The sequence below is a fragment of the Schizosaccharomyces pombe genome (assembly GCF_000002945.2).
Source record: "Schizosaccharomyces pombe strain 972h- genome assembly, chromosome: I".
Classification (NCBI taxonomy): Eukaryota; Fungi; Ascomycota; class Schizosaccharomycetes; order Schizosaccharomycetales; family Schizosaccharomycetaceae; genus Schizosaccharomyces; species Schizosaccharomyces pombe.
In genome coordinates, this window is record NC_003424.3 from 4,156,379 (window position 1) to 4,183,115 (window position 26,737).

A 26,737-nucleotide genomic window follows, 5' to 3' on the forward strand; every position below is an offset into this window, starting at 1 on the left:
TGTTCATCTGATAATTATTAGCACAACTTTTCTCGTTTAGATAACTTTATTTCGTATTCGGAGAATCTTACCCTTACCCTTAAAATCCTTCGTCAGTAGCTGGAAGAAGGACAAAATTGTTTTGTCACGAACAAATAGGTGGTAAAAGAGTTAAAGCGTCATGGACGTCCTTTCGAGAGTCTTTGACAATGAAAAAGAAGAACTGGATCCTTTATTGAACAATCCACTTACAGCTAGTGAGTTCCGAGCCAAAAAAGCAGAACTGGAAGCTGAATTGGAATCTATTCGTAACGGAACTTGTAAAACTCTTTTAGATTTGGCAGATGAACTTAGAAGGAGTAGAGATGAGGAATTGGAAATTGCAGAGCGTTGGAGAACGTTTTTGGTGAATCGGGCACAAGAGGAATACGAAGTGGAGATGAAAGCAGCCAAGGAGGAGTACGAATATCGTTGTAAAACTTTAAAAGAAATGGTGCTTTCCCATTTGAATGAGAAAAAGAGAAAAATTTACGAAGCAAAGGATATGTTTGACATTGGGAGTGAATCCTCGACCCTACTGCTCCATGATGCCTCTTCTCAGTTCATTGATCGTCGTAAGCTTCGGCATCGTCGTAATGCGGGAAATCAACAAAATACACAACAATTACCTTCTTTAAATTTTTTTGATGACTACTTATTATTTCCCACCGATGAAACTGCAGTTATCCCACAATCCGTGAAGAATGCCGTTCGCAACTCAGTAAATTCCGTGAAACCTACTTCAGCCGAAGCCTCTTTATTCTCTCCTCTTCTCTCTATGGCAAACGCTAACCCTACGAACGGTCGTGAACGAGATCCCCGAGCCTCCGAGCGTGCTGAAAGAGATCGTGAAAAAGCCGTGGAAAAGGGCTTAAGCGGTGCTACCGAGGAAGACATTCAATCCGATTTACAATTGTTGAAAAAGGAACTTGCTAAGAAGAAATAACTTACTTTATGAAAAATGAATATTTCGATGATTGGTTGAACAATCCTTGATACTCATCGTTATCATGATTTGTCCTAATGTCCTCTAACCTGAAATAATGATTTAATTCATATTGCAAGGGAATGCTTACTGAGAACAAGTCCTCAATTTACATATCGTTTTCTCAAAAGTTTATCGTTTGTTTACCATTATCCTTACTGTATTTTTACTTGCTTGTTATATGTTTTAGAATGGATAAATGTCCTTAATTACATACTAGTGATTGATCTAGTTGATCCTTAACTTGAATTCATTTGTAATAAATATATCCAAAATCGACTAACCCACATTTCTGCTTTTACGCACCGCATTCATCTATTTATAGTCCATATCTGTAGAATAATTAAAGTTCGCTATTCAATATACTGGTATCTTGTATATCACGTTATAAAGGATACCCCGCGCCACCCCATGTTTCCTCGCGATCCCCCCATAAGGAGATCTCTCAGTCTACTGACAATATTGCTGTGCCCTTAGCCAATTTATCAGCAATTCAAGAAAGTCGACATAAAATTCAATTTTGCAGTATTTATCGCTTCACGAAGGATTTAATAGTTGAAGGAAAACAAGGGAAGTAGTTAGTTTTCCAAATCAATCTTCAGATTGACTATTTCCAAGTTGCAGTTTTGAACTGTATCCTATTCAACTTTATTAAATTCATGTTTAATGTGGACTTTGCCTAAGTTTTCTTTTTAATAACCTTTCGCTTTTACTCCATCTTATCAGCTAGACAATTTTCTTTGTCGCTTCCTTATTTTTCTCATTTTGTTTAACCCCTCTCTTTCTCTCTCGTTGAAACTAAACTGTGTGCATTGTTTGTGGTTTGTGTACCATCATCGCTTATTCATTCCTTTTATTCATTGCCTTTCCTTCTTTCAATTTCACTCATTTATACAACGGTTCATTTTTGAAATAGACACTTCAGCTAATTTCTTAAGTTTGTAATATTTGCTTTGCTTCTTGATATTTTTCGCTTCCCCCAGCTTAACAGCATATCTTAATCTTGTACATCATTGTTTGTAGAAGTTTTATGTACTAAAACCCTTAGTACGAATTTTATAAACTTCTGTTCTTCATTTGCAATAATCGATCCATCAACAATCTACGAGTATATCAACACCCTTATACTCTGTCTTTTTGGTAACCTTTTGCAAAAGAAAATATTCCTTTTTATATCTTTATCCCGTTCCTCGCTTAAGTCTTCCGCGAAGTTTTGTTTGTCTACTATTCCTTTATTTGTTTGCAACAAGACTTGACTTTAAAACTTAAACTCACATTTTTCCTTGGAAGCACAACCTCTACATTTATTCGCTTAGTTCCACATCTCTGGATTTTCCAAATAGACATCGAAGGTACTTAAACTTCTAGGTACTTTTTATATTTTTTTTACAAGTTTTCAATTTTAGATTTAGCATACCTAACTAAGGAAATTTATACCGATCAAACATGCGTCCTCGTCAAAGATTTCGTCGTTTTCATCCTCGTTGGTCAAAAGTTAACCTTCGAGGCTTCGGTGGTGTCGGCGCTTTGAAAGGTGTTAAGGCCCTAAATGGAATGAACGTACGCGTTTCCATGAGATTAAAATGGATCTCAAATCGTATCCATCGCATTCGCAGGAGTCGCCGCTTGGGGCGCCTTTCTATAAGTGTCCGTCCTAATGGTTCCTGGCAGGTATATTTATTAAGCTCTCTTCCATTAAGGAGCCTTTCTCGTGTCTGGGGACAATTTAACAGAGCTCATTTACCTACTTTTTTGCGTACACCCGGATTTAAACTATATGCTTGGGTTTTTGGATGCAATTTAAGCGAATTGAAGGATCCTGATTTGACTCATTACCGTAATTTTCAAGATTTCTTTTGCCGTGAGCTTCGTCCAGAGACTAGACCCGTTGATCCTGTTTCTCCTGTCGTATCACCGGTAGATGGCCGTATCGTTTGTCAGGGAGTTGTCGATAATAATCGAATTCAGCATGTCAAAGGTCTTTCTTACTCTCTTGAAGCTCTTTTAGGAGGTATATCAAGTTCGAATCCTTTAGTCGTCAACTTTGAGGATGAAATAACTCCTGATCTTATTCAAAAGCACGAGCAATTTGCTGAACAACACTCAATTTCCTTAAATTCTAATAACCGCTATCGTAAAGCTGATGCTTCAGCTGCCGTTGTGGATGAACATTCTGACGAGGAAGCACTTCTTTGTGCTTTTACTGACCATCCGCATTTTTATCTTAATGACTCTCGTAATTCCTTAAATTATTTCTGTCCCTTTTCTGCCTTTGAAGATATTTCAAATTCCGTTCGTAGCTCATGCGGAAAACGACTCTCTCCCTCAAGCAATTTCGATCTGAATAACCTTGGAGGTGACGATGACTTGAGGAGTGAGTCATCTAGTGATTTTGAATCTGCTCCTGCTTCAATTCTTGAACACGAACCAACTAACTGGGATGATTGGGTACAAGAAGCTGACGTTACGGACATTGACTCATTACCTTGGCACAATATCCGTCCTGGCAATAAGCTGTTTTACTCTGTGATTTACTTAGCACCAGGTGACTATCATAGATTTCACTCTCCTGCTGATTGGGTTATTGAATCTAGGCGTCACTTTTCAGGTGAACTCTTTAGTGTTTCTCCATTTTTGGCGCGAAGACTACACAACCTTTTTGTGTTGAATGAACGCGTAGCATTATTGGGTCGTTACGAACATGGATTTATGAGTATGATTCCTGTAGGTGCAACCAATGTGGGTAGCATTGTCATTAATTGTGATCCTACTTTATCTACCAATCGCCTCGTCTTACGGAAGAAGTCATTAGGTACGTTTCAAGAAGCAGTTTACAAGAACGCTTCTCCTGTTTTAGACGGTATGCCAGTTAGTCGTGGCGAACAAGTTGGTGGGTTTCAACTCGGAAGTACCGTTGTTTTGGTATTCGAAGCACCTGCCGACTTTGAGTTTTCCACTTATCAAGGCCAATATGTTCGTGTTGGAGAGGCCCTCTAAACAGGATAAATCGGGATAATTTTTATTAATCGCTGGATTATCCCTGATATAAGTTATTGTTAGTATGAGAATGTGTGTATTCTAAATAATCATTTGTATGTGATGAATTAATTAAATTAACCCATTTGCTTTTGATCTTCTTTTTATTTAAATTGATATTGCGTTTATAAACCCATAATTATAGTTACTATTTACTTAATTACATTCCAATTTAAAGAATTGACACCCAATAAATTTATTTTATTGATACACCTTTAAAGTAGTAATGAAAATGTTTAAAAATAAGTATGGTTAGCTTGTTTTGACATAAGGTGGCATGTCTTCTTTTCAAAATTCGTAATTGATAATCATTACATATATACTAATATTTTGTTTATTCACAATCCAAAATTTGGACCTTAAAATTCATTAATAGATTGCTTTTAGATTAGAATATGAAATTGGAAGATGGTAGACGACTTAACGGACAAGAATTACTCTTTGGAAACATTTTGGACATTATAATAAAGGGCTCTGAATCCAAATACTTCTTGATTTGCGTGATAAACTTCATGAAGGTTTGAATCATCAACAGACCAGCCTAAGCTGGCAAATTTATTAACAGTTGGCAATAACAAGGGCTCAATTGAATCTTTCAAAACATTATTAAGAACTTCCAAATCTTTGGTTGTTCTTTGAGATGAAGGACTTGTGAGCCATACAGAGCAACGAGTCGATACCAAATCGTGAAGTGTCGGAATCCACGATGAAGAATAAAGTGGATGACTTATAAGAGGCATCGGAAGAAAAAAAGTATCATAGTAGGGGTCAAAAGGCTCAAAGGCTCCAACTCTATGCAAATTGTGGTAGTAATCCTGATGAAAATGAAGGCTGAGTGGGGAAGGCAAATTGGGTTGCTTAGAAGGAACAACAACTTCAGGTCCGATAAAATGCAATTGAAATAAACGACCTGGGAACAAAAAGTTCAATCCTTGTAACCAAATTGATGGTGGTAATGAACATTCTTTGGTAGCACCCAAAACGAAAATTCTAGTGGGTCTGGGATCAGTAGATTGAGCAGACAAAGGACGATGAAGCATATATCGTAGAGCAGTTAATGATTGTAGACCCTGGGGAGTTAACCCATTTTTTAAATTATAAGGAGAATTCTTGTGAAGGATAGCGCCGATTGACATGGGATATGTTAATAAACTAGTAATATGTCTAGCAGTTCTAGACGATTGGAACTTTGGGAAATCGCGGGTATAGAAGAATGAATCCCATGACAGAAGAGAAACTACTTCATCTTCTTCCATGGGTCCAGGAAGTTTGAGTAGTTCCGGCAAAGGGTTTGGTCGTGCTAAGTCATGATAGTCTTCATTAATTTGGCGTAGTTTTGGGATAAGGGATTGGTGAATCTTGTCCTGTTCCCAATGAGTTCTATTACAATGAGTAGGAAATCCAGATTCAGGACACTCATATTCCACTGACTTTCCCGAAATTGGACACCGATAGACTTGTTTGATATGCTCAGAGCGACGGCGAAGAGCCGTTAAGGGAGAACGCGATAAAGGATGGAATAATTCATGAGTTGGGGATTTCTTCTTGAAGAGATTTTTTAAAAACGACATAAGTAAAAAAAATATAAGCGAAACGTCACTCTTGAACCAAAAAACAACCTTCTACCGGTTTCAATGTAACTATAGGTAATGAAATAAATTTTTATGTCGGTGTTGCAGCTAAATTTAACAAGTATTGATTTAGGTGAACGTGTTTAGTAGCAGACGAAGAAACTAAAATTAAAAATGTCAAGGAACATAAAAAATACGTTAACAAGGCAAACTATTGAAATGCTTAGTAAAAAAAATTAACAAATTAGTTCGTAGAAGCAATTGCTTTGTTCATTAGCAACCGACATTCAGTAGCGAATTTTATTCTTTAAAAAAATATTAAGTATTGAGTTGACTCAACAAAGAGGTGATTTTCAATAATGTTGATATTAAAGAACTATCTAGTAAATCAATTGCATAACGGGAAATGCACTTTCTTTATTGGAAGTCTACAATGCAACTATAAGGAATACGAATCATCTCGAAAGTAGCTGTGTTAATCTAAGCTTCTATAATTTTCATTGCTCGTAATGTAAAGTGAACTCAATATTTTAGTAACAGTTCCAGCTGGCCCAACAAGACTGCAAACTGACCATACAGAATCCCAAAGCTGTTGTACTAATGAGCAACTAAAAATATATCTGATAAATTCTCAATGTTACATAGATGATTTATAACTTTACTGCGAAAATGTCTGCCTCTTATGACAAGCAAGTCATTAATTATCAGAGCCTTGCGAACCTATTCGTCTGCCACCTGACCTCGTCAAAGGCAGTAATTAAATTGGCAATATAATTCAGGCAAGATTTTTCAATTTTCTAAAATCCTTCGAATGCCCGCCTCCAAATATGCTGGATGGTCTCGAGACCAGCTAATATCCAGAATTTTAGAATTGGACGGGAAATTGCAAAAAAATACAAATTCACTTCCCAATAAAGAAATTGAGGGGAAAAATGAAGTAATTAAAAATAAAAACAAATTGGATAATGGAAATGAAATAGAACCCCAGCATCTGAGCCAAGAACTAGTTTTGCAACATGCGCTTCAGGACGCAAGTAGTCTTCCAAAACTGAAACCTGTCAGACCGTTTCAACTAGAAAAAACAGTTTTTGTTGCTTTTAAATTTGCCTATTGTGGTTGGAATTACAATGGTCTTGCCTACCAGTTAGAACCGACTCCTTTGCCCACTGTTGAAGGAAAGGTGTTTGAAGCGCTGTTGAGAGCTCATCTCATCACTGATCCTTCATCATGTTCCTTTAGTCGATGTGGACGTACTGATAAGGGAGTTTCAGCCATGGGTCAGGTTATATCATTAAATGTACGACATTCAGAAAGAAGACCTATCATATATTGTGATGTATTGAATCGCCTGTTGCCCGCAGATATACGTATTACTGGCTATGCATTTCCACCAGAAGGCTTTGATGCTCGATTTTCCTGTAAACAGCGTCATTATAAATACTTGTTTACTAAGGATTATCCCGGTGGTTCTCTTGACATTGATCGAATGAATGAAGCCGCAGCACTTTATCTAGGTGAGCATGACTTTCGAAATTTTTGCAAAATAGATGCTTCTAAACAAATTACAAATTATCACCGTCGAATTCTCAGTTCAAAGGTTATTTGCATTGATCCCAGTACCGGTCTTTACGCTTTTGACCTACAAGGAACTGCATTTTTATGGCATCAGGTACGATGTATGATGGCCATTCTATTTTTAATTGGTCAAAAGCTTGAGCCGGCCTCTCTCATCAATGATCTTTTGGATATTAAAAAGGTCCCTACTAAGCCAATTTATGATATGGCAAGTGAGTATCCTTTGATTTTGTACGACTGTGACTTTGATAATATTGAATGGACACTACCTACGGATAGTCCTACGACTGCTCCTCGTATCGCTAAACATACATATGAAACCATATATCATCAGTGGCATAGTCTACGTATTCGAGAGCAGATAGCTTCGTTTATGCTTGACATAGCAGATCATAATGTAAAAAGATATGGCAAATCGGAAGAGTCAAGCAGTACTATGAACGTTGGTGAAGGATTGCTGAAGCGAACAAAAAAGTACATCCCAATTCTTTCTAGACAACGTCAGGAATCAGTGGAGGTCGTCAATGAAAGATATAAACGTAAAAAAGGTTTAAAAGACAGTGACGTGAAGAGTGAAAATATTAAATAGATTGTCTTATGACAGAACAGGTTTTAGGTTAATTGCTAATTTTATTTTGGTCCAAAATATATTATCAATTTTAGTATAACCTTCTTAAATAATTAGTTGTAAGTAAGACTTATGATGTACTAAAATTATTTTGCTTTAAAAAGGTATTCCTTGTGTATGTAAGGGACAAGGGTTTCCGGAACTTTAACAGTGCCATCCTCTTGTTGGTGATTTTCAAGGATAGCTATTATTAACCTAGGGATGGCAGCTGCTGTGCCGTTCAGTGTGTGAACAAAACCCGAGTCTTTGTCATTTCGATATCGTGTGAGTAGACGCCTAGCTTGGTATTCAAGACAATTAGATGCTGAAGTTATCTCCCCGTATGATTGTCGCGCTGGCATCCACGCTTCGATGTCATATTTTTGAGAGGCCGAAGATCCCAATTCCGCAGTTGGCATATTCAAAATTCTATATTCGTTAGCATTAGATCATTAAAGTGGTATTTTTGTTAGATTTGATATGTACCTTGCGGGTATTTTTAAAGTTTCTACAAACTCTTTTTGAAAATTAACAATCTCATTGAACATTTCAGAACTCCTTGATGGATGAGTCCAAGCGAATAATTCAACTTTTGTGAACTCGTGTAAACGGTATAAACCTCTGTTTTCTTTTCCACGAGCTCCCGCTTCTCTTCGATAGGCACGAGAAACTCCAACAACTTTCCGTTCGGTGAAATTATTAAACGTTTTCTTAAATCCAAGAGCTGCAAGACTAATTTCCGCAGTCCCAATAAGGCACTGTTTAGGAGAGCTTACAAGGGGGGAAGTATAGGAATCTAACTCGTAAATCTGCTGACCTTCTTCATCACGAGGTTGAAACCCACAAGCTAGAGCTATATCGGTGCGGACAATCGTAGGAGGAATGACAGGACACCATCCTTTTGATATAGCAAAATCCATTGCATAGTTTGTTATAGCCATTTCTAACAGAGCAATGTCACCCGTTGTATAGCAAAACGAATGACCACTCGCTTGAGCAGCATCTTCTAGGTTGATCCCTTCATTTGCAATCTGTAAATGATCCTTCAAAGAACCCGTTTTTTTCACTAAAGGACTACCTATTTTTTGTACAACAACGGCCTTATCTTCAGGACCCACAGGTACCGTTGGCAAAGTAGTATTCGGAACTGCCAGACAATACTGGTATAAATCATTGGTAACCTTTGAAATAATTTTGTTATACTCTTCCGTTTTCTTTTTTAAACCCTTAGCTTCATTAACTAGTTTCCCTCTTTCATTCGGATCACTACATCGTTCAATTTGGAGAGTAATCTCCTTTTTTAGAGAGAGTAAGGGAAAAAATTCATTCTTTAATGATTCCTTTTCATCAATTAGTGATCTGATTTTGGGAACTGTCTCTGCTATAGCTTGCAAATTTCGATTAATACAATTTCTTTGTACTGCTTCAGCATTCTGATAGATGTACTTGTAATTCAAAATCGCCTGCCAAGAACTTCTTAAATAACTAGTGTGCGTAGAAAATGTCCTTAAATACAACAATTGACTCATAAATATGAAGCCTTTTTTCTTGGACGGGAGGGCATTTCCCAGGAAAGTGGAAAACCGACGATTAGTCAATCGCATCAGAAATTCGATTGGGCAGTATACTTTTGTAAAGTTTTTATAAAACAAACTATACTTTATTTTATTTTTTCATCAACAAACTGCTTTTGTCTTCAGGTAAGCAAAAGTAAATATTTAACATTTGAGTAGCTAGTGCGATCACTAAAGTCTCTAGTTATAAGTAGAAGGCATTTTCAAAAGTAAGTAAAAATTACAGCTGTGTACCCAAATCTAATTACGATTAATTTTAATGTTATAAATGAGATTCATGCTATTTGATATCGATATTCTAGCCCTTTTCTTTATGTTAGATATTAATTGAGCAAGTTTTTAAACTCCCTGTTTTACACAAGTTATACGAGTTGCCAATGCGTAGATGCCCATCTAGTTTAGATATATATATTAATATTTGTTGCTATTCTTCTTAGGAAAATAAAGGATATATTGCAAGATTTCGTGCAATAAAAAAAAGAGCTATATAATCATTATATTTTCGGAAGTGAAAGGAGCTGCAAAAAATAAATGAGTTATAAAATATTTTAATACGATATGTTTTTTCAAACAATCGGTTTTACGTGTTTCCGTAAATTCATGTCAAGTCTTAAGAGAGACGACTTAGGAATAAGCAGTAGCAGTAAGTTAGATGAAATCAAACAGAAGGACTTTTAGGTATGGGATTCATTAGTAAACGATCGCCGTATGAGTAAAAAGTAATTCACTTTTAGAAGGTTATCAGGATGGATGCATCATTGAGATATAAACGGTCATATATCAACAAGAAAAGAAACAAATTTGTAATTCTTTTCTCAAACCTTTAAAATATAGCATATTAGTGAGAGTTCAGCAAAAACAGCTAGGGCTGTCCATAAATTCCAAAAACAACTAAAGAACACGATCGATGGATAAACCTCTCACGTTCCAAAAATTAAAGTATAACTAATTGTAGAAGAAAGAAAGCAAATAAGTAACCCAAGGAAAGGTTATTCTTCTTAAAACTTCTAAGTAACATTTTGGTAGTCAAATTGCATGATTAAAATCCGAAAAGCAGCCTTTTTTTGTATGCTGTCTTGAGAAGAATGTCTCCCAGAGCAAGTTTAGAGAAAGAGCTAAATTCAGCAAGACTTTTGCACGCAACCATAAATGCAATGGATGTATATACTCAAAATCTCATAAACGAGTTACAAGAAGCACGAGATTCCATCAACGATTTACAGAGTAAGTAACGGGTACATTGAAGATTGCACTTATTTTTTAAGATGAAGAATAAAGGAGGGAAGACAGGTTTTGATTAAGAATGAATAAAGCTGACGGTAAAATTATCAGGAGCACATGAACGCCTAAAGTTAGTTGGAGCTAAAGCGAAGCTCCAAATAAAAAGGGATGAGAAGAAACCCAAATCATGAATATTTTTTTTTAAAAAAATTGCAAGGTCTCATTCGATTAATCCAGATAATCTTTTCTTTCATACACTAAAAATGGAGTTAGACGTTCATATTCACCTCTCATTGAAAATGCCAAGCAAAGGCAAATGAACTGTGCTTTTTAAAAATCGAAATTCTACTTTTTGATTTCACTATTAATGGATCCAGAAGAATTCGAAGGTGCTTCACGCCTTGGCGGGCCAATAAATAAGACACTAAAAGCAAGAGCTGCCAATGTGAATCCCTGTGACATGACTCTGTATCTCATAAATTTATTTGCCATTAAATGGTTTTCTCTCCTAATGTAATAACCAGAAGCTAGGAAAGTCCCTACGGTCATTAAACAACCCAAAGGAATAAATGGATTTCGAACAAACACATACTTCAGTTTCTCCGACCTTGAAAGTGATTCCTCGCTTGCAGGGAAAGTAGGAAGCTCAAGATTTTCTTCTGACTTTTTTGGTAACTTTGAAGACATCGAAATATGTAAATTCAATAAAAAAGGCTGTCTGAATAAAATAGAATAGTGTAAAATACGTGTCAGGTAGGTGAAACACGAGAGTAAATAAATTACTTGATTGTATTATTTTATTGGGTTTGTATTTATGATATAAAGGTTTCCATCTTTATAAAACTATATAATAATATTCTTATGATAATGTAAAAAATGAATATTAGGTTGATAATATTTTACACTTATGTATCAATTTATAGTATATCATGTGTGAAAGTGTTTTGCATCTAACTTAAGTACTTTTTTTGCTCCGTAGTTTTATTTACAAAGATCAAATATTGTCCAACAATTTCCGCCATTCATTTCAGGAAATTTTTTGCCGATGTGCCCTTTACCGAGCGATTTTTTGAGGCTAAGAAAACAATATCATTTATAAATTATTTAAGAATGCTATACTGTACTTAATGCCGTGATACTTTGAGAGATCACGATTCTTGTTATTCGGTGAATTCGGTCATATTTATACAATTACACTCTGATGTAACTCCGAATTCACCGAAGCACCTGAGTCTGAGAAGTTGGGATGCACACGTATTGTAACACCGAAACCGTGCAATTATACAGGTTCATTGCAATGGACCAGTGGAGCGACAATAAAGATGCCATTGGCATGCTTTCTGAATCGTTAAAAGAAAAGGTTGTTACGAATGAAATTGCACCCGCTTTGAAAGAAGTAAAAAATCACAAATATAATTTTGAAACGGAGATATTGAACACGGGAAATGTGTGGAACAATGATTCTAAAAATGGAGAAAGTGGTTCTGCATTTGGATTAGATAAAATATTTCAAAGCAGTGATTCTGGCAATATTGCAGAAGGACTAGAATTGGATTTAGGGAACATAATGTTAGAAACCCATAATTTGGAAAGTCCTGCTTGGAAGCATGCGGATTATGATGGAGTTGCTGCGAGTGTGAATGACAATAATAATGATTGGAAATTCTTTGTCTTTGATGAAAGAGAAATAGATTCGATGCTACAGCTTTTTGTTCGTGACTTTCGAGCTGATAAACCAGCATTGAGATTAGCCCCTTCTAAACTTTTTTATCTTGCTTCTCGTTTCGCTTTCTTTTATATGCCTAAGGAAAAAGAATTGGGAACTGTATTGCTGAATGCTTTTCTTTGCGAAGTTAACCAAGTCACACAGCAACATCCCAATGATATGGTTCTTTGTGTTCAATGGCTAGCAAATGTCTCCCTTCTTTTGTTTTATTTAAAGAAAGATAATAAGCTTGATGATCTGACAGTTGACATCCAGAATCGATGTTCCGAACTAATGAATTCGCTATACATAACAATATGTCAAGACGCTATGCGTCGCATGAATGAAAATTTGGAAGAAGGAATGGTTAAATATACTGGTATCCAGGGTTTAGAGGATATCTTACGCTCTCGTAGTTGGAATTTACTTAGGCGACGACCAACGAATGATGCTAGTACTTCACCTAGGAGTACTCCCTCGGCATCACCTCGAAGCATTACAAAAATCATTGCTTCTACTCTTCACTTACTTGAGGTATTTTATATACATCCTTTGATTCGTGCACAGTGTATTGAGCAGCTGTTTTCCTGGTTAGGCGCTCGACTGTTTAATATTGTAATATCTAACAAAAAATATTTATCACGTGCTGCCGCTATGGAGACACGCTTTAATATATCTAGTCTTGAAGAATGGTCTCAAACTAATTCTCCTAAATTACAGAAGCCTTTTGATTACCCCGATGAAGATCTAAAAGTCGATTTAATTTCTAAACTTTTGAGTTTGGTTCAATTATTGCAATGGCTGCAGTGCCTTTATCGTTTAAGCGAGGACGAAGATCCCAGAGCGTTACAAGAAACTCTGGAGTCGTTGGATGCGCTTAATCCCAGACAGATTTATACTGCTGCTAAACTTTACCGACCAGACATAACGGAAACCAAGGTTTCCAAAACATTTTTAAAAAAACTTGATGCGTTCCATGAAGAAAAGCTACGGGAAAAAATTAATTCTTCTGATAAAGGAGATGTGTCTTATGAATTTGAGCTGTTAAAAGATGAAACCGTTTTCTCTCCCTTAAAGTTGCCGACGAAGGCTCAGTTAATAAATGCCTATTCTTATATCGTTTCCGGAAATGGTTTTAACGAAGATCGAAAGATTGTTTTCCAACCCCATGTTTCAAATATTTTAATTGACAAATTAGAAGAAAATGGCCTTTCCATGGAAAGAGCCGAGCTACCTACCAGTGTTTTTGAGGATGAATTGCAAAGGCGCGAATGGCGACCAGACCAGGAAGTTGAAGAATTACTAAGTACTTGACCAACCTGATTTGTCAGTTTTCGTTTGCATTCATATGGCTTTATGTTTTCTTTGATGTTATTGTTGTTATGTATATTCTTCATTTCGCATGGTTCCATTCTTTGTTTATGTTACACTGAGTCATTACTAAATCTCGACAATCTATTGTCAATTCAATAATATGTATTTATATCTCGGTTTTTAAAATTTTTTGACACCTGTTAACTGTAAAATATATTTTGAATCAAATACGTTCAGCAGTGCCAAAACAGTGAAAGCAACTGCTGCTCACAGTTTGTACTACCATTTGAATTGACTGACTACTGACTTCCTAGTGCTGACTAACTAACATTCGAAACCTCTTGTATATAAAACAGCTCATAAAAATTGTATAAAAGAGATAGATTTAGACCATAAAAAAAGACTGTTCTTGAGGCGAATATGTTTAGCAAAGCCACTTGTGTTTCGAATGAGATAGTGCCATACTATGTACCCTCTTAGCAATGAGTTAATGTCGGCAATTTACTACACTACATTATGGTGCACCAAGTTATACTATCAAGGACAAGATCCATTGATTGATATAATTTCCGAATATATTCGCAGGTATCGGATTTAAGAAAGTTATTAAATCGAATTTATTGAATTCATTGTAACTTATAATAAACGCGTCGCCGACAACAACACCTAAATTTATATTCATATCTGATTTTACACTCTTTATTTGAAAATTGAGAATCGATAATTGTAATGATTGGGAGAACATTTAAAACTGATATTGCTGATTACGAAACCGCAAGACCCGATTATCCACCACAAATAACGGAATGGTTAAATGATGAATTCAGTGTTAATGAGACTTCTACTATTTTAGAGCTTGGCGCAGGTAGTGGTAAGCTTACGCCAAGAATTATAGCGTCTCAACCTAAGGAAATTATCGCTGTCGATACATACGTAGAGATGCTTGATGTTTTAAAAAAGAAATTCCCAAATGTTGATTGTCGTGTGGGTTCAGCTATGGCTATTCCCCTCGAGGATGAAAGCGTTGATTTGGTTGCTTGTGGGCAATGCTTCCACTGGTTTGCAAATGAAGAGGCATTGAAGGAGATTTACCGCGTCTTGAAGCCTAACGGGAAACTTGCTCTTATTTGGAACATTCGTGATAACAGTGTACCATGGGTTGAAAAGTGTAGTCAGCTTTTAGAAAAATGTCGGGGAGGTCCACTTAACATGTTTGAAAAGGCAGCTGAACTTTTTCCTGGCTATGGATTTACTGAACTGAAGCAATCCTTATTCACTTCTGCGAAAAAATATTCTATCGAAGATTTGCACAGATTAATGAATTCCTTTTCTTCTATTAATAGACTACCAGTAGAAGAGAAGGAGAAAATGCATGCAGAACTCGATGAAATTATCAAAACAATCCCTCGCGCGCAAAATACTGACCAAGTAGACTTCAATATTCTAACAGTGGCTTATAGCTCTGAAAAGGTGCCCATCAACTGATCAGCCTTTTTGACTTTACAGAGCACTGTTCATTGTGGTGAGTAGTGGTAATACACTCTACGTGGTATAGTTTCATTGTAGCGATTCTTTTGCACCTTTACCTTTGTTGACAAGGAATTATGAGCTTTATGAATGATATTTAATAAGATTGTTTCACGTTATTTCATCAATACTTTTTTGGGAGATACATATCATTGATGACACTCTCAATCGGCTTTGCTTAGATTGTTTTTTCTTTTTTTTTACCCTCTTTCTATAATTAACTACATCATTAAGACTTCTCCTTTTTTGTCTCACTAGCCTAACAGATGGATTGAGAAAATAATATAGAAACGAATTTTTTTTAGCCAGTTTCAATTTTTAGTCGTAATCCCACCATTACAAGGAAAGGTAGTAAATGCAAAAACTTTGAATTCAGCATTTTTGTTGAGAGTTGTTTGTCTGCCTGTGATGGTCAGCCAATTTCCTATTAAATCAAATCAAAGTTTCATTTAATGCAAACATAAAAGGTAATAATTTCAAGAATTTGCTATCTCCGAGGCGAACTCATCAACCAATTGTCCATTTGAATCCAGAATAGTCTTAGTGGTATATTCACTACAATACAACACAATACCGCAGCGTTTAAGCTCAAATTATCAACCGGTCGTATCATTGTTTTTAACCACCTCTACTCTAGTGAACAACAATCGTTAAGTATAAAAAGATGGCTGAACAAATTGACTTGAAAACATTTAAAACTGATGTTGCTGACTATGAGGCTGCGAGGCCTGAATATCCTATAGGAATAACCGACTGGATTACTGATGAATTCTTAATTGATGAGACTTCCATCATTTTAGAGCTGGGTGCTGGAACTGGCAAGTTTACACCAAGGATCATCGCGTCTCATCCTAAGGAAATTATTGCTGTTGACGTATACCCCGAGATGCTCGATGTATTGAGAAAGAAATTCCCAAATGTTGATTGTCGTGCAGGCTCAGCTATGGCTATTCCTCTTGAGGATGAAAGTGTTGATTTGGTTCTTTGTGCACAATGCTTCCACTGGTTTGCAAATGAAGAGGCAATGAAGGAGATTTACCGCGTTTTAAAGCCTAATGGGAAATTGGGTCTTGTTTGGAACACTCGCGATGACACTGTGCCTTGGATTGAAAAGGTTAGTAAAATTTTGGGGAGGTACCGAAAGGACGCACCTAGCTTTGTTAGTTGGAAATGGGCCGAACTATTTCCTGGTCATGGATTTGGTAAACTTAGGTACTGTGCATTTCCTTTCTCGAGGTGTCTTACAGTCGAGGAATTACATACTTTAATGAATTCGTTCTCCTTTATTTATAAGCTTCCGGAAGAAGAGAAGGAGAAAGTGCATGCTGAACTTGATGAAATTGCTAAAACTATTCCCCGTGTCCAAAACACCGACCAAATTAAGCTTTGTTACCAAACGATGGCTTTTAGTAGCGAGAAAGAGCCTGCCAAGTGATGAATTTTTTTCAAGCGATACTCTTATGCGTAGAAGTAATACACTGTGAGTGATGAAACCTTCGACGCGGCGCAAACATTTTGCACTTGCCATCTATGATGAGGAACATAGGCTTTATGGATACTTTTATGCGTATGTTATATTCTCATTTTTTTTCTTCTTTCTTTTGTTTTGTTGTTTGTTACGAGGAATTCTTATGCTGTCAATTTTATCGCAGCTAACCTCTTTGTTAAGAATTTTGTTTCGCGTATTGAAAGAATATTTTCCAACAATCACTACTATTGCTAGATTCACCTTTATACGTTTCATCCACACTTTATTCAGTGAAGATTAGCAAAAATGTTTAAACGAGAACTCAATTCTTAACATAGCTTCGCTTATCATATGCAGCTAATATATAAATTTTTGAACGAAAATTATCATCTTATATGATACAAGTGATCGCAAAATTAGGGCTCGTGAGTATGACTAAAATTGCGATTATCACTTCCACTAAAAAGTTTAAGCATAAATAATTTTATTCTTTTTTTTTCCTAAACAATTGTACGAAAGAAATGGAAAACATTTACTTCTTGGTCTCTAAACTTCTTTAGCTTCACGTATTTGTTTGTACTTTTTTGAATAATGAGTTGCGTAGTGTTGCGGCGCTCTACTTAGTACATCATTATAGAAGTTCCATATCAAAGATAAACTTGTACTATATTTGGACTTAGCCTTATCCATCATTGTACTATTCTGCGTTTAAACAGTCTCAATTGTCAGTTTTGAAATTGAATTTTATTTGCTTATAAGTCGCATTTAATTAGTCGTATGTTCTTGCAATTATCATCGAGTTATAGAAGTTAAGTATTCTCATTCGCATTTTGGCATTTATTTGCTATCCCTTGGTATTCACCCGGTACCATCTTTTGATATCTTCTTAACCATATGTGTGTTTTTGAGTGGGTTGTTATACGTTAGTTTGCTCGAAGGTTTCATTTGGCTTTAAGCATTCATTTGCTATTATTCCCATTTTACACAAAATCAGGTAGAGGCCATATAAACCCCTTATAAGCTTGATTGAAGAAAAGAAAAAGAGACCGATATAATTGGCCTGTTTCCTATTATTATTAATGTCTAATTTGATTTTAACGCCTTCAAACAATGGCACAGAACGGCCTTATCGCTCAAGGAAAACTAGACCTTGTGACAATTGTCGATTGCGGAAAAGCAGGTGTGTGGTAGAGTCAATTGGAAATCCCTGCTTATTATGCACGCAGTTGAAAATTCCATGCACCTACCATCTTCCTCCTATAAAGCGCAACAAACAAAAAAAGCAACAGGATTCTGTTTCAGATGACACACCATCAGAAGCAACAACAACGACTAACGACGATCGTGATCCAAAGTACAATGCCTTAGGCAATAATTTGGATGCTGTAAGAGGAAAAGTGATTTCACCTACGCAAGGGTCAGATGCTCGTGGACCTGATGGTCGTCAAGTTCCATTAAATCTAGCAGGCATTACTGAAATGTATCATACTTCAGATGATAAATTTGACAAACTTGGACTTGACGATTCTTTGAACTATCCTTATGTGTTGGGGCCAACCTGTGATTCAGACATCGATCTTATTCGTGAGTATTTTTCGTTTGAAAACGGTGTTTGCTCTTTCGATAATATGACTGTTAAGTACGTTTCTACTAGCTCCAAATCACCTGTAATGTATATCCTGGATCCTGCGTATGAGAATGACCGTCATAGTGATTTTTCTCGATATGATCATGCTTTGCACGATCTATTATCAACATACATTGATGAGGCAACTGGCCGCACTTTAGTTAATTTGTACTTTAGTCATGTGCATCCTTCTTATCCTATTCTTCATGGACCTAGGTTTTTATTATCATATAAAAACGGTTCTCGAAATGTACCGTCTATTTTACTTGCCGCACTTTATTCCGTAGCTCTTACCTACTGGCCTTCTGATTCTCGATCGTTTGGAGCGCCACCACTAGATCAACGGAAAATGTGGACCATTGTCGAGGAAGGGTTGAATTTTCATTTTACACAACCACGACTTAGCACGATACAAGCTGCTCTCTTGTATTTAATTAGTCGTCCTTTACATAATATGTACAGTCTTTCCAGTATCCTTTCCCGTACGACTGTCCTTTCGCAGTTGTTGGGTTTTAATCATGATTGCACGGAATGGAAGATACCCAATGAAGAGAAAACCATCCGTAAACGCATTTGGTGGGCTATTTTTATTGCTGATAAATGGTATTCAATGTATTTTGGGTTAGCTACGAACATTCATGAAGATGATTTTGTCGTCCCAAAAATAGAATCTGATGAATCATTGCCTCTGGAAATCACATCGTCACATTCCTTTAAAACATTTCTTAAAATGATAGAGCTTAGTTCTCTTTTACAGGATATATTACAAGACTTATTTACTGTCCGTGCATTAACCCGTCATTCAAAAAACAATCGTTCTATTAGTTACCAGATCATTGGCTTTTTTACCAGATTAAACAGTATCCGTCCTGTAGAATTTACAGAGCCTGCGCTCGGAGTTGGTAAGTTTTTTTTTCCTCTTTACACTTTACTAATTGTTTTATTCAGCCTCATTAAAAATCCAGTTTGATGCTGTTGAAATATTGTTGTGGAAGACGGCATTGAGGTTCAACTTACCCGATTTTCAGTCTGCAGATGACTTATTCGTTTGCGTAGAAAAATCTGTTTCGAATTTTGTACAAATCACAGCCAACTCTTCGGGAGACTTTTTCTGGCCTTACGCAGGATTCCATTTTTCAACACTTGTTTCGCTTTTAATTCGCTTGCATTTAGATTTCCATACAAACAATACATACGGAGCTAGAGCTTTCTCACTTTTGGATGCGTTTGTGCGGCACTGTATCACGTTGCATGAGGCAGGTTTTGACTTTGTTGAAATGGCAATTAGGCGATCGTCTTCTTTGTTAAAGGAGCTGGGCAAGGACCATCCGCATTTATTGGCTCTTCGAGACGATATATTTAATTCTAATGATTCGCGAGGCGAAGAAGCTTATAATCACGTACCAGAGCAGCTGTTTGATCCATGGAATCCTCATTCATGGACGTTTCCCAAGTCCGATTAAAGAAATTTGTCTCTCACACACTAACTACATTGGCTAAATACTTAGGTTTACTTCTTCAAAGAGATCTGTAATTAATGTACATCTGAATTGGTGAAAATGCTAAAGATCACTTTGTTGTCTGTCATTCACAAACATATATATACATACAAAATATTGAACTATGCTATTGGATGTTAAACGTTTCTTCTTTATCTTGTGATTATTTTATTTTATTTTAAAGTTTATAGTGCTGGTCAAAGAATGCCTGGCATCTCTTATGACATTTTGAATAATAATACATTTATAATTTTGAGTCATGATAGAACCGAAACTTAATGGACTTTTGCTGCATGGTTTATTTAAGTAGTCTATAACTTTATACACGAAGCTTACGATACGAAGTTTTTAGATTGACTAAAGTTATATTCATTTGCTAACGATAGGCATCAATGACAAAACAATATAATATACATCAAACAACGTCCATAAATGCTATTTAACATACCGAGTAAATGAAATAATGACAAAAGCAAGCCTCTAACAAAACAAATAAAGAAAAAGAAAGAGTCAATTAATACAAATAATGAGAATAAAACACAAGTATCGCCGCTGTTGCTTCAACAACGACGTACGAGTTGGATGTATTGTTCACAGTGTAGAGGATCGAATCTAGGGTCTATAAAACAAACAGTTATGAAAGGGGAAAGGAATTAACGGGTATATATATGTGACATCTCATTCCAAGTAACCCCTTATAATAAAGAAGCAAACATTAAAGGAAAGAGACAGAATTGTAACTAATAGGGAGAAAAAATAAAAAACATACTAAATAAAGATTTATATAGATGAGTGTAAACGAATGCAATACGTCCGGAAATACAGCACTCCACAAAATGTCAAAAAATGGAAAAACGTCAAAGTGATTGTTGAGGACGCAAATTCATGTAAAGAAGACAATTATCCCGTAAAAATTTAAAAAGTGTAGGGAGGAGGAGTGTAGTCCTCGGGAATGTTGAAGATACGCTCAAGAACCTCACCTACAGCACCTTCCTCGTTACCAACACGAGAAACAGCTTTGGCCTTCTCAATAGCAATGGGCATACCATTCTTGATGGCAACAGACCAACCAGCAATGGCAAACATAGACAAGTCGTTTTGACCATCACCAAAGGAGATGACATTTTCATTCTTAACTTCAGGGAGGATGTTAGAGGTGATGTACTGAAGAGCAGTACCCTTGTTGCTGTTGGAAGGAATCAACTCGATACAGAACTCCAAAGCTTGAGTAGTAGCAAATTTCTCTCTGGGGAATTTACCAAGAATGTCACGGACGACGTCAAGCTTATCGGGATCTTCACAGACAGCCATCTTGATAACCTTGATTTCGCCAGACTTGACCTTCTCAATGGCTTCTTCACAAGGCATAGAGAAATCGACCTTTTCACCAATTTCAGCCAAACGCTTGACATTCTTCATGTCCTCACGACCAGGAGTCAAAGCGTAGACGTAGTGCTCATCATAAACAACGTTGGCGATGTTGGGGTTACCCTTGGTGGCCTCAACAACCTCCATAACGACCTCAGGCTTCAAGTGATCGGCATAAACGATCTTTCCCTTGTTGTACAAGACACAACCGTTAACGTGGGCGGCAGGGAAGGCATCCAAATCCAAGGGGATACGAATGAGATCGACGGCAGAGCGTTGCTTGCCGGTAGCCAAAACAATGGGGAAATTGGGGTATTTTTCACGGATGTACTTCATAGCACGATAAGTGCGGAAGTGGAAACGATGATGCTTATCCAAAAGTGTACCATCGACATCGGAAATGACCATTTGAAGTGTGTCAAGGGTGGGCAAATTGTTAGTCTTGTCAACAGCGCTCATCTTTAAAAATGTTTATTTAAAAAAAAAAAAAAAAAGAAAAAGAAAAAGACAAATAAATCTACGTGGGGTTTATTGGGGGGAAAAAAGGGCAAGAAAAGAAAAATATATATCTAATAAAGTAAAAAGGCGAAAAAAATCAACAAACCGTTTTTGTTTTTGTTTTTGCTTTTTACCAATCCAATTCGATTTCCGGTATATATACCAAGTAAAAAATTCCAATCAAAGTTTTGTTAGACGTTTAACAAACACCAACAAACAATACACTATACTGATCCTACAAATCCACACACTGTGTTTTGTACAGGAAAGAATGTATACACAAGGGACGCCTGTCGAATTTATATTCTCGGCCAAGAGCCATCCTTGACAAGAGCCGAAGATTTTCCGACATCACTGACGTCAGTTAAAGTTTTCCCGAAGTACTCGCGTTGATATCTGCAGATGAAAAATTTTTCCGAGATGTACCCTTGTACCCTGACATCACCGCCTACTTGAGCAGACGCAGTTAGGAAAGGAAGGAGAGAGAAGCAGCAGCGCATCACTGAAGGCAAGATCAAACAAGGTGTTGTATCGCAGTAGGGTTAAATAGCTGATAGCGTAGTCTAACAAGCAAGCCACAATGCAAACACTAGCATTTAAATTCTCTTTGTGTTAAGGAAGGAATGTGCTGGTATGTTGAAGTTGGTCCAACATTCCGAATGTTAGTAACAACGAGAAACAAGGTTTTTTGACGTGTTTGTTTACATGAGCAAAAAATCATGCAGCTTTAATCAGTACACACTTTAGTGGTCGGCTATCGCGTAGCAACGTCACGATAGTGATTCAAATTCCGAATAGCGATAGCGAAAACGCTCGTGCGTAACAAAAGAAGATTTTCCAACTTACCGAAACGCTGGCCAACCGTAAGCAATAAACACAGACAAGGTTGAGGATCTGGCAAGAACGTTTTTGCAAAGCTAAAAGAGACTTACTGCAGTAGTTTCTTTCAGTGTGGAAAGTGTGATATCGAATGACAACGTTATTGATCCAATAGTACCGTAGAGGTAATTAACGAGTATGTATGTTAGAACATGTAATTTGAAATATGGTAAATAACAATATGTATCGTAGATGTCTTTTGTGAGTTCTATACATCCATATCGTTATTATACCCATACTGCTATTTCATCGATTTCGTTATTTCTCTATGCTTTTCAACAAACCGCTTTGTCGAGGGGTTAGTTAAGAATGGGTCACGGTCGCAGTCGCAGTCGGGGGTCATGGCGGGATGAATGAAAACAAAGGTCATCATCATAGTGCTCTCTTTCCAAGCATGCCGTTCCTAAATTTCTAAACAAAATCTTGTTCATACTTTTTGCATTGTAACTTTTTAGGAATCGTCAACCAATCCATTACAAAGTTAAAGTACACATTAGTACCACTATTTGTTAACGCGACGGATGCACGACGTATGCGCTGCTCCAAGAAACGAAGATTTTTCGACTTTTAATCACCAATGCCCATTCAACAAGTCATCAATTACATTTTTAAAGTAGCCACCAACTACATGTAACTTCACAACACTTTCCAAGGAAAAGGTTGTCGTCTTGGACGGTGTTGGTGGGTGGTAAAAACAAATGGTGCCGTGGGTGATTTCATATGGTGACGGAGTAAGTAGCCCAAAAAACGTCAACAAAGAAGTAGAAGAATCTTTGAAAGCAGTGAAATCCAAAAAAAAAAAAAAATTAAATAAATCACTCAAATCCAATCACTAGAACTTTTCTCTATTCTTTTTTTTTTTTTTTTTTTTTTTTTTTTAAAAATTTCTCTTGATGCAATTTCATTGCCATACATGGAAAGCATTAACGATTTTGTATCTTCTTTCCCTCAATCTCGCTATCCGTTTACCGCACATACACTACCCATTCTTGTTTTACCATTTCACACTTTATGAAATTTGCTTTGCTTTGCTTAGCTACTTTACTCTACACCTCACTACTGCCTCGCTACTCTTGTTTAATCAGTGTAAAAGTAAAATACAAGTATTTATTGTTTTCTTTCATTATCAAGACACAAGGAGTTGGGATATGATCAAAGGAACTCAATCCCATATCAACCAACACAAATAGAATTTGCATAAATAATAAAGTCATGTTTGCAAAGATACAAGGAAGAAAAATATTAAATAAATTTCAACTTCTTTCCCCTTTTTCCTCGCCCCACACAAACACATCGGCGTATTTATATCTCTTGCAATAATTGTAGCATCCCAAAAAAGTAAATATAACATGGTCATGCACTTTTTTGAAGCTTCAAAGGATCGAATTGAGTTGTGATTAGATAGAAAATTGACCGAGGCTCAAAAAATAAAAGATAACAAAGATTAAGTAGAAAACCAAGTAGAGAAATCGGCAATAATAGACAAATTAGAAAATAAACAAAAGAATGCAAGAAAATAAATCAAAACGTTACAAAAAATAGTCATTTCGGCGCGCTCGGGTAACAAATTTTAGGCGCAAGATTGATTGATTACAAACGGGAAAATCAGCAAGACAAATATACAATAATAATAGGACAACAAACAACAACGAGCAAGTCTAAATTGAAATTTTTTTTCCTCCAAGTTCAATCATGCAACTTCCAATGAGGTGGTATGTGAAGTATAGCTGTTTTGGAAATGATCGCGTAACAAGTCTTCCACAGCAATTGGTTCAGCAGTCGATGGGCCAAGTCCTGGTAGCGGAGCAACCACATAATCAATGTTTCCTTGAAGGAAGAAAGGAATTGTATAGCGGTCAGAGCCACTGTTGTTGCAAACACGATGCATTGAGGACTTGTAACGATTGTTGGTCAAGATGGCCATGATATCACCAAGGTTGGCAATGAGAGCGCCGGGAGCAGGAGAAACAGACAAAAAGCAATTGGATACGGGATCCAAAATCTCCAATCCCTTAACGTTGTCTTGTGACATAAGCGTAAGCGCATCAGCATCCGTGTGCTCTTGAACACCTAGACGATTAGGAGAAGATGGATAGCGAAGAAGGCGGATAGAGGTAGTGGGATCAGAACAAAACTCGTCAAACGCATCAGGAGACAGTTCCAATGATTCAGCCAAAAGCGACATAACATGGTTGGCAAAGGCAAGCATTTGATCATGGTATTTGACAAGAGCCTTGCGGAAACTGGAACCAGCAGTACTAGGCCATTTGTTGGGACCCTGGAAAGGACGAAGAAGGCGGTCTTTGGAAAGGTTATCATTACCAAAGTAGAAGCTTTCGCGAAATTCGTTAGAAATGGATTCGTCACCATGTGCAACCGCATTGCTTGTGGTCATATCCGCATCAAACATACTAGAGCCCTCGCCGTTAGCCAACGAACTTGGAGGTAAAACGTATCCTATCGAGGAGGGAGGTAAGGGAGCCTCACCGGGATATGAACCGGCTTCAAAGTCAATACCGGAAATTTCAAGTGGTGAAGAGGAATCTTCCTCGCCCTCCAAAACAAAATCCTCCATCAACTCATAACCACGGTTGCTGAACATATCCTTACTCAATGTCAGTTTCTCATCGAAAGGAAGCTCGAAAAACTGTTTTGAAGCGCGGAATGCATTTTTAACAACATCAGGACTAATTGGGGAGTTGACGATTTGGAAAAATCCCGTAGATTCACAAGCGGCGCGAAGTTGTTGAATAATACGCTCATGAGCACCGGGTTCTTGGTTTACGTACGGACCGAAGTCGATCAGGGGCATGATACGATTTTGTTCCTCCAACGAGGCCTCACGAACATACTGAGTAGAGCGTTCAATTAGTTGCGAAAGCATTATGCAGAATGTGAATTAAGTAGAAAAGAAAAAATTAAAAATAATAGGATTTAAAATGCAAAAGCAGGATTTGAAAATGTGAAAGGATGATGTAAAAATGGGTGTGGAATCTTCAATTTAAAACCAACGGAAGACTGAAAGTAAGGGATTTTAAGGCTTATTATAGAAATTATTTAATTTCAAAAAAAACAGACTTTTCAGTTCAACAGTTATTATTCAGTAAAGTGGGGAAACAAAAGCAGCACTTCAATGGAAAGGTGACTTATTTTATACTGTAACAAAGCGTAAAACACACCAATCTATGATTGTGTTGGATAGATAAGCAAATTCACCGTTTGGGCAAACTGGCGTAACGCTGGGGAATAGATAGAAGTTAGGCGGCTAGCACTTTACCAATGTCCAACTTTTCGGAAACAAAATATCCACTCAAAAAAGGTGAGTTGTATGATGGATATTTAACTGACTCTGCAGTATTGACGTAGAAAAGATAACCAGTAAAAGACAAACTGACCAGCAAATTTAACAAATAGACTACGTAGTCAGATAAAATTTCGGTCTTGATTTTAGCGACGGGGTAAATATACCGTATTAGATAAACCCAGCGGATTGAAGAGATAAGAAAAAAAATTTTTTTATTTGCAAGGAAAGAACCAAACAATTCCAATCACGAGGCAATAAATTCTGAGCTTTCAATTAAGAAACCTCAACAATATAATTAAAAAGAAGAAGAAACGGAAAATATTAATAATCTGTTCCTTTAACGAAAAAAAAAAATTTCGATATAACAATGATTGTCCAATAGGGGAAAAACTTGTTCACTCACAAATTACTAAGAATGAAAAAAAATCAAATTGACCTTTTCGCAATCAGAAAAAAAAACACAAACAAATAGATGTGATAATGAATAGATAGAAATTAGGATGGAAAAAGGCACGCACTATTAAAGATGTATTAAAATCTAAAGTGCTTACAAAACCAAAGTAAAGTTTATAAAATTATTATAACAATAAATTTGACAACTTTTTTTATCCTGTTTATGTAAAACAACAAGAAAAGTAAATATGAAAAATTATAATAGCAAGTCTCAAGATTGTAAAAGACTTCAAGTGCTTTCTTTTCCTGTTTTAAATATAATTGGTATGAAAAGTCAGCAATAACTCGTCCAAAGAAATATTAATGGATCGTTATATTCAGACGATGCAGACTGCAACCAGTTTCATAAAATAAAATAAAAAATTAAAAATAATACTTTAGCAAGTTTTCAAACTGCTTAAGTGAGTTCTGTAAACAGAGGCTTGTAGGCAAAACCCTTCTTTATATAAAATCGTTATCTGGTCAACCTGTCCTTATCTCGTCTCTATATCGTTGCTTTTTCATCACC

General features: G+C 36.5%; 13 protein-coding genes and 17 long non-coding RNA genes across 30 annotated transcripts; 18 read left to right on the plus strand and 12 right to left on the minus strand.

Moving 5' to 3' along the window:
• Positions 1–71: 71 nt before the first annotated feature.
• On the minus strand, positions 72–1,112 carry SPOM_SPNCRNA.3854. Its single transcript, NR_193217.1, has one exon. It is a non-coding gene; the product is annotated as a non-coding RNA (long non-coding RNA).
• sds3 (Clr6 and Rpd3L histone deacetylase complex subunit Sds3) lies at positions 127–1,348 on the plus strand. Its single transcript, NM_001019891.3, has one exon. The coding sequence runs from the start codon at positions 161–163 to the stop codon at positions 962–964; it is 804 nt and encodes a 267-aa protein (NP_594462.1). The 5' UTR covers positions 127–160; the 3' UTR covers positions 965–1,348.
• On the minus strand, positions 1,241–1,532 carry SPOM_SPNCRNA.3855. The gene has a single exon (NR_193218.1). It is a non-coding gene; the product is annotated as a non-coding RNA (long non-coding RNA).
• Positions 1,473–4,245, plus strand: psd2 (phosphatidylserine decarboxylase Psd2). Its single transcript, NM_001019892.3, has one exon. It carries the CDS (start codon positions 2,450–2,452, stop codon positions 3,998–4,000), a length of 1,551 nt encoding a protein of 516 aa, NP_594463.1. The 5' UTR covers positions 1,473–2,449; the 3' UTR covers positions 4,001–4,245.
• On the minus strand, positions 2,048–2,325 carry SPOM_SPNCRNA.3856. Its single transcript, NR_193219.1, has one exon. It is a non-coding gene; the product is annotated as a non-coding RNA (long non-coding RNA).
• mss51 (splicing suppressor Mss51) lies at positions 4,220–5,774 on the minus strand. Its single transcript, NM_001019893.3, has one exon. It carries the CDS (start codon positions 5,608–5,610, stop codon positions 4,474–4,476), a length of 1,137 nt encoding a protein of 378 aa, NP_594464.1. The 5' UTR covers positions 5,611–5,774; the 3' UTR covers positions 4,220–4,473.
• SPOM_SPNCRNA.3857 lies at positions 4,368–5,814 on the plus strand. The gene has a single exon (NR_193220.1). It is a non-coding gene; the product is annotated as a non-coding RNA (long non-coding RNA).
• Positions 5,815–5,988: 174 nt separating this feature from the next.
• dia4 (serine--tRNA (Ser) ligase) lies at positions 5,989–9,527 on the minus strand. The gene is made up of 2 exons (NM_001019895.3): positions 8,279–9,527; positions 5,989–8,221 (listed from the first exon to the last, which is right to left on the minus strand). Exons 1-2 carry the CDS (start codon positions 9,394–9,396, stop codon positions 7,900–7,902), a joined length of 1,440 nt encoding a protein of 479 aa, NP_594466.2. The 5' UTR covers positions 9,397–9,527; the 3' UTR covers positions 5,989–7,899.
• deg1 (tRNA-pseudouridine synthase) lies at positions 6,341–7,829 on the plus strand. Its single transcript, NM_001019894.3, has one exon. The coding sequence runs from the start codon at positions 6,422–6,424 to the stop codon at positions 7,772–7,774; it is 1,353 nt and encodes a 450-aa protein (NP_594465.1). The 5' UTR covers positions 6,341–6,421; the 3' UTR covers positions 7,775–7,829.
• Positions 7,937–8,184, plus strand: SPOM_SPNCRNA.3858. The gene has a single exon (NR_193221.1). It is a non-coding gene; the product is annotated as a non-coding RNA (long non-coding RNA).
• On the plus strand, positions 8,301–9,416 carry SPOM_SPNCRNA.3859. Its single transcript, NR_193222.1, has one exon. It is a non-coding gene; the product is annotated as a non-coding RNA (long non-coding RNA).
• A 100-nt stretch (positions 9,528–9,627) lies between the features above and the next one.
• On the minus strand, positions 9,628–11,335 carry rcf1 (cytochrome c oxidase subunit Rcf1). The gene has a single exon (NM_001019896.3). It carries the CDS (start codon positions 11,272–11,274, stop codon positions 10,933–10,935), a length of 342 nt encoding a protein of 113 aa, NP_594467.1. The 5' UTR covers positions 11,275–11,335; the 3' UTR covers positions 9,628–10,932.
• On the plus strand, positions 10,289–11,326 carry smp1. The gene is made up of 2 exons (NM_001356156.2): positions 10,289–10,590; positions 10,699–11,326. The coding sequence occupies exons 1-2, from the start codon at positions 10,452–10,454 to the stop codon at positions 10,776–10,778; spliced, it is 219 nt and encodes a 72-aa protein (NP_001343127.1). The 5' UTR covers positions 10,289–10,451; the 3' UTR covers positions 10,779–11,326.
• Positions 11,336–11,717: 382 nt separating the features above from the next.
• On the minus strand, positions 11,718–11,931 carry SPOM_SPNCRNA.3860. The gene has a single exon (NR_193223.1). It is a non-coding gene; the product is annotated as a non-coding RNA (long non-coding RNA).
• Positions 11,847–13,811, plus strand: SPOM_SPAC25B8.08 (uncharacterized protein). Its single transcript, NM_001019897.3, has one exon. The coding sequence runs from the start codon at positions 11,885–11,887 to the stop codon at positions 13,604–13,606; it is 1,722 nt and encodes a 573-aa protein (NP_594468.2). The 5' UTR covers positions 11,847–11,884; the 3' UTR covers positions 13,607–13,811.
• Positions 13,788–14,227, plus strand: SPOM_SPNCRNA.966. The gene has a single exon (NR_151359.1). It is a non-coding gene; the product is annotated as a non-coding RNA, possible alternative UTR (long non-coding RNA).
• On the minus strand, positions 14,101–16,060 carry SPOM_SPNCRNA.967. Its single transcript, NR_151360.1, has one exon. It is a non-coding gene; the product is annotated as a non-coding RNA (long non-coding RNA).
• On the plus strand, positions 14,146–15,279 carry SPOM_SPAC25B8.09 (trans-aconitate 3-methyltransferase). The gene has a single exon (NM_001019898.3). The coding sequence runs from the start codon at positions 14,336–14,338 to the stop codon at positions 15,089–15,091; it is 756 nt and encodes a 251-aa protein (NP_594469.1). The 5' UTR covers positions 14,146–14,335; the 3' UTR covers positions 15,092–15,279.
• SPOM_SPAC25B8.10 (trans-aconitate 3-methyltransferase) lies at positions 15,746–17,169 on the plus strand. Its single transcript, NM_001019899.3, has one exon. It carries the CDS (start codon positions 15,798–15,800, stop codon positions 16,566–16,568), a length of 771 nt encoding a protein of 256 aa, NP_594470.1. The 5' UTR covers positions 15,746–15,797; the 3' UTR covers positions 16,569–17,169.
• Positions 17,170–17,296: 127 nt separating this feature from the next.
• On the plus strand, positions 17,297–20,000 carry SPOM_SPAC25B8.11 (transcription factor). Its single transcript, NM_001019900.3, has 2 exons — positions 17,297–19,130; positions 19,177–20,000. The coding sequence occupies exons 1-2, from the start codon at positions 17,681–17,683 to the stop codon at positions 19,689–19,691; spliced, it is 1,965 nt and encodes a 654-aa protein (NP_594471.1). The 5' UTR covers positions 17,297–17,680; the 3' UTR covers positions 19,692–20,000.
• SPOM_SPNCRNA.3861 lies at positions 18,005–18,242 on the minus strand. Its single transcript, NR_193224.1, has one exon. It is a non-coding gene; the product is annotated as a non-coding RNA (long non-coding RNA).
• Positions 20,001–20,063: 63 nt separating the features above from the next.
• SPOM_SPNCRNA.3862 lies at positions 20,064–20,356 on the plus strand. The gene has a single exon (NR_193225.1). It is a non-coding gene; the product is annotated as a non-coding RNA (long non-coding RNA).
• On the minus strand, positions 20,082–21,866 carry SPOM_SPAC25B8.12C (nucleotide-sugar phosphatase). Its single transcript, NM_001019901.3, has one exon. The coding sequence runs from the start codon at positions 21,552–21,554 to the stop codon at positions 20,643–20,645; it is 912 nt and encodes a 303-aa protein (NP_594472.1). The 5' UTR covers positions 21,555–21,866; the 3' UTR covers positions 20,082–20,642.
• Positions 21,830–22,297, plus strand: SPOM_SPNCRNA.3863. Its single transcript, NR_193226.1, has one exon. It is a non-coding gene; the product is annotated as a non-coding RNA (long non-coding RNA).
• On the minus strand, positions 21,900–23,154 carry SPOM_SPNCRNA.968. Its single transcript, NR_151361.1, has one exon. It is a non-coding gene; the product is annotated as a non-coding RNA, possible alternative UTR (long non-coding RNA).
• Positions 22,730–23,277, plus strand: SPOM_SPNCRNA.3864. The gene has a single exon (NR_193227.1). It is a non-coding gene; the product is annotated as a non-coding RNA (long non-coding RNA).
• A 136-nt stretch (positions 23,278–23,413) lies between these two features.
• SPOM_SPNCRNA.3865 lies at positions 23,414–23,679 on the plus strand. The gene has a single exon (NR_193228.1). It is a non-coding gene; the product is annotated as a non-coding RNA (long non-coding RNA).
• isp7 (2-oxoglutarate-Fe(2+) oxygenase superfamily protein) lies at positions 23,583–26,641 on the minus strand. The gene has a single exon (NM_001019902.3). It carries the CDS (start codon positions 25,354–25,356, stop codon positions 24,163–24,165), a length of 1,194 nt encoding a protein of 397 aa, NP_594473.1. The 5' UTR covers positions 25,357–26,641; the 3' UTR covers positions 23,583–24,162.
• On the plus strand, positions 25,124–25,460 carry SPOM_SPNCRNA.3866. The gene has a single exon (NR_193229.1). It is a non-coding gene; the product is annotated as a non-coding RNA (long non-coding RNA).
• SPOM_SPNCRNA.3867 lies at positions 25,984–26,304 on the plus strand. The gene has a single exon (NR_193230.1). It is a non-coding gene; the product is annotated as a non-coding RNA (long non-coding RNA).
• Positions 26,642–26,737: the final 96 nt, after the last annotated feature.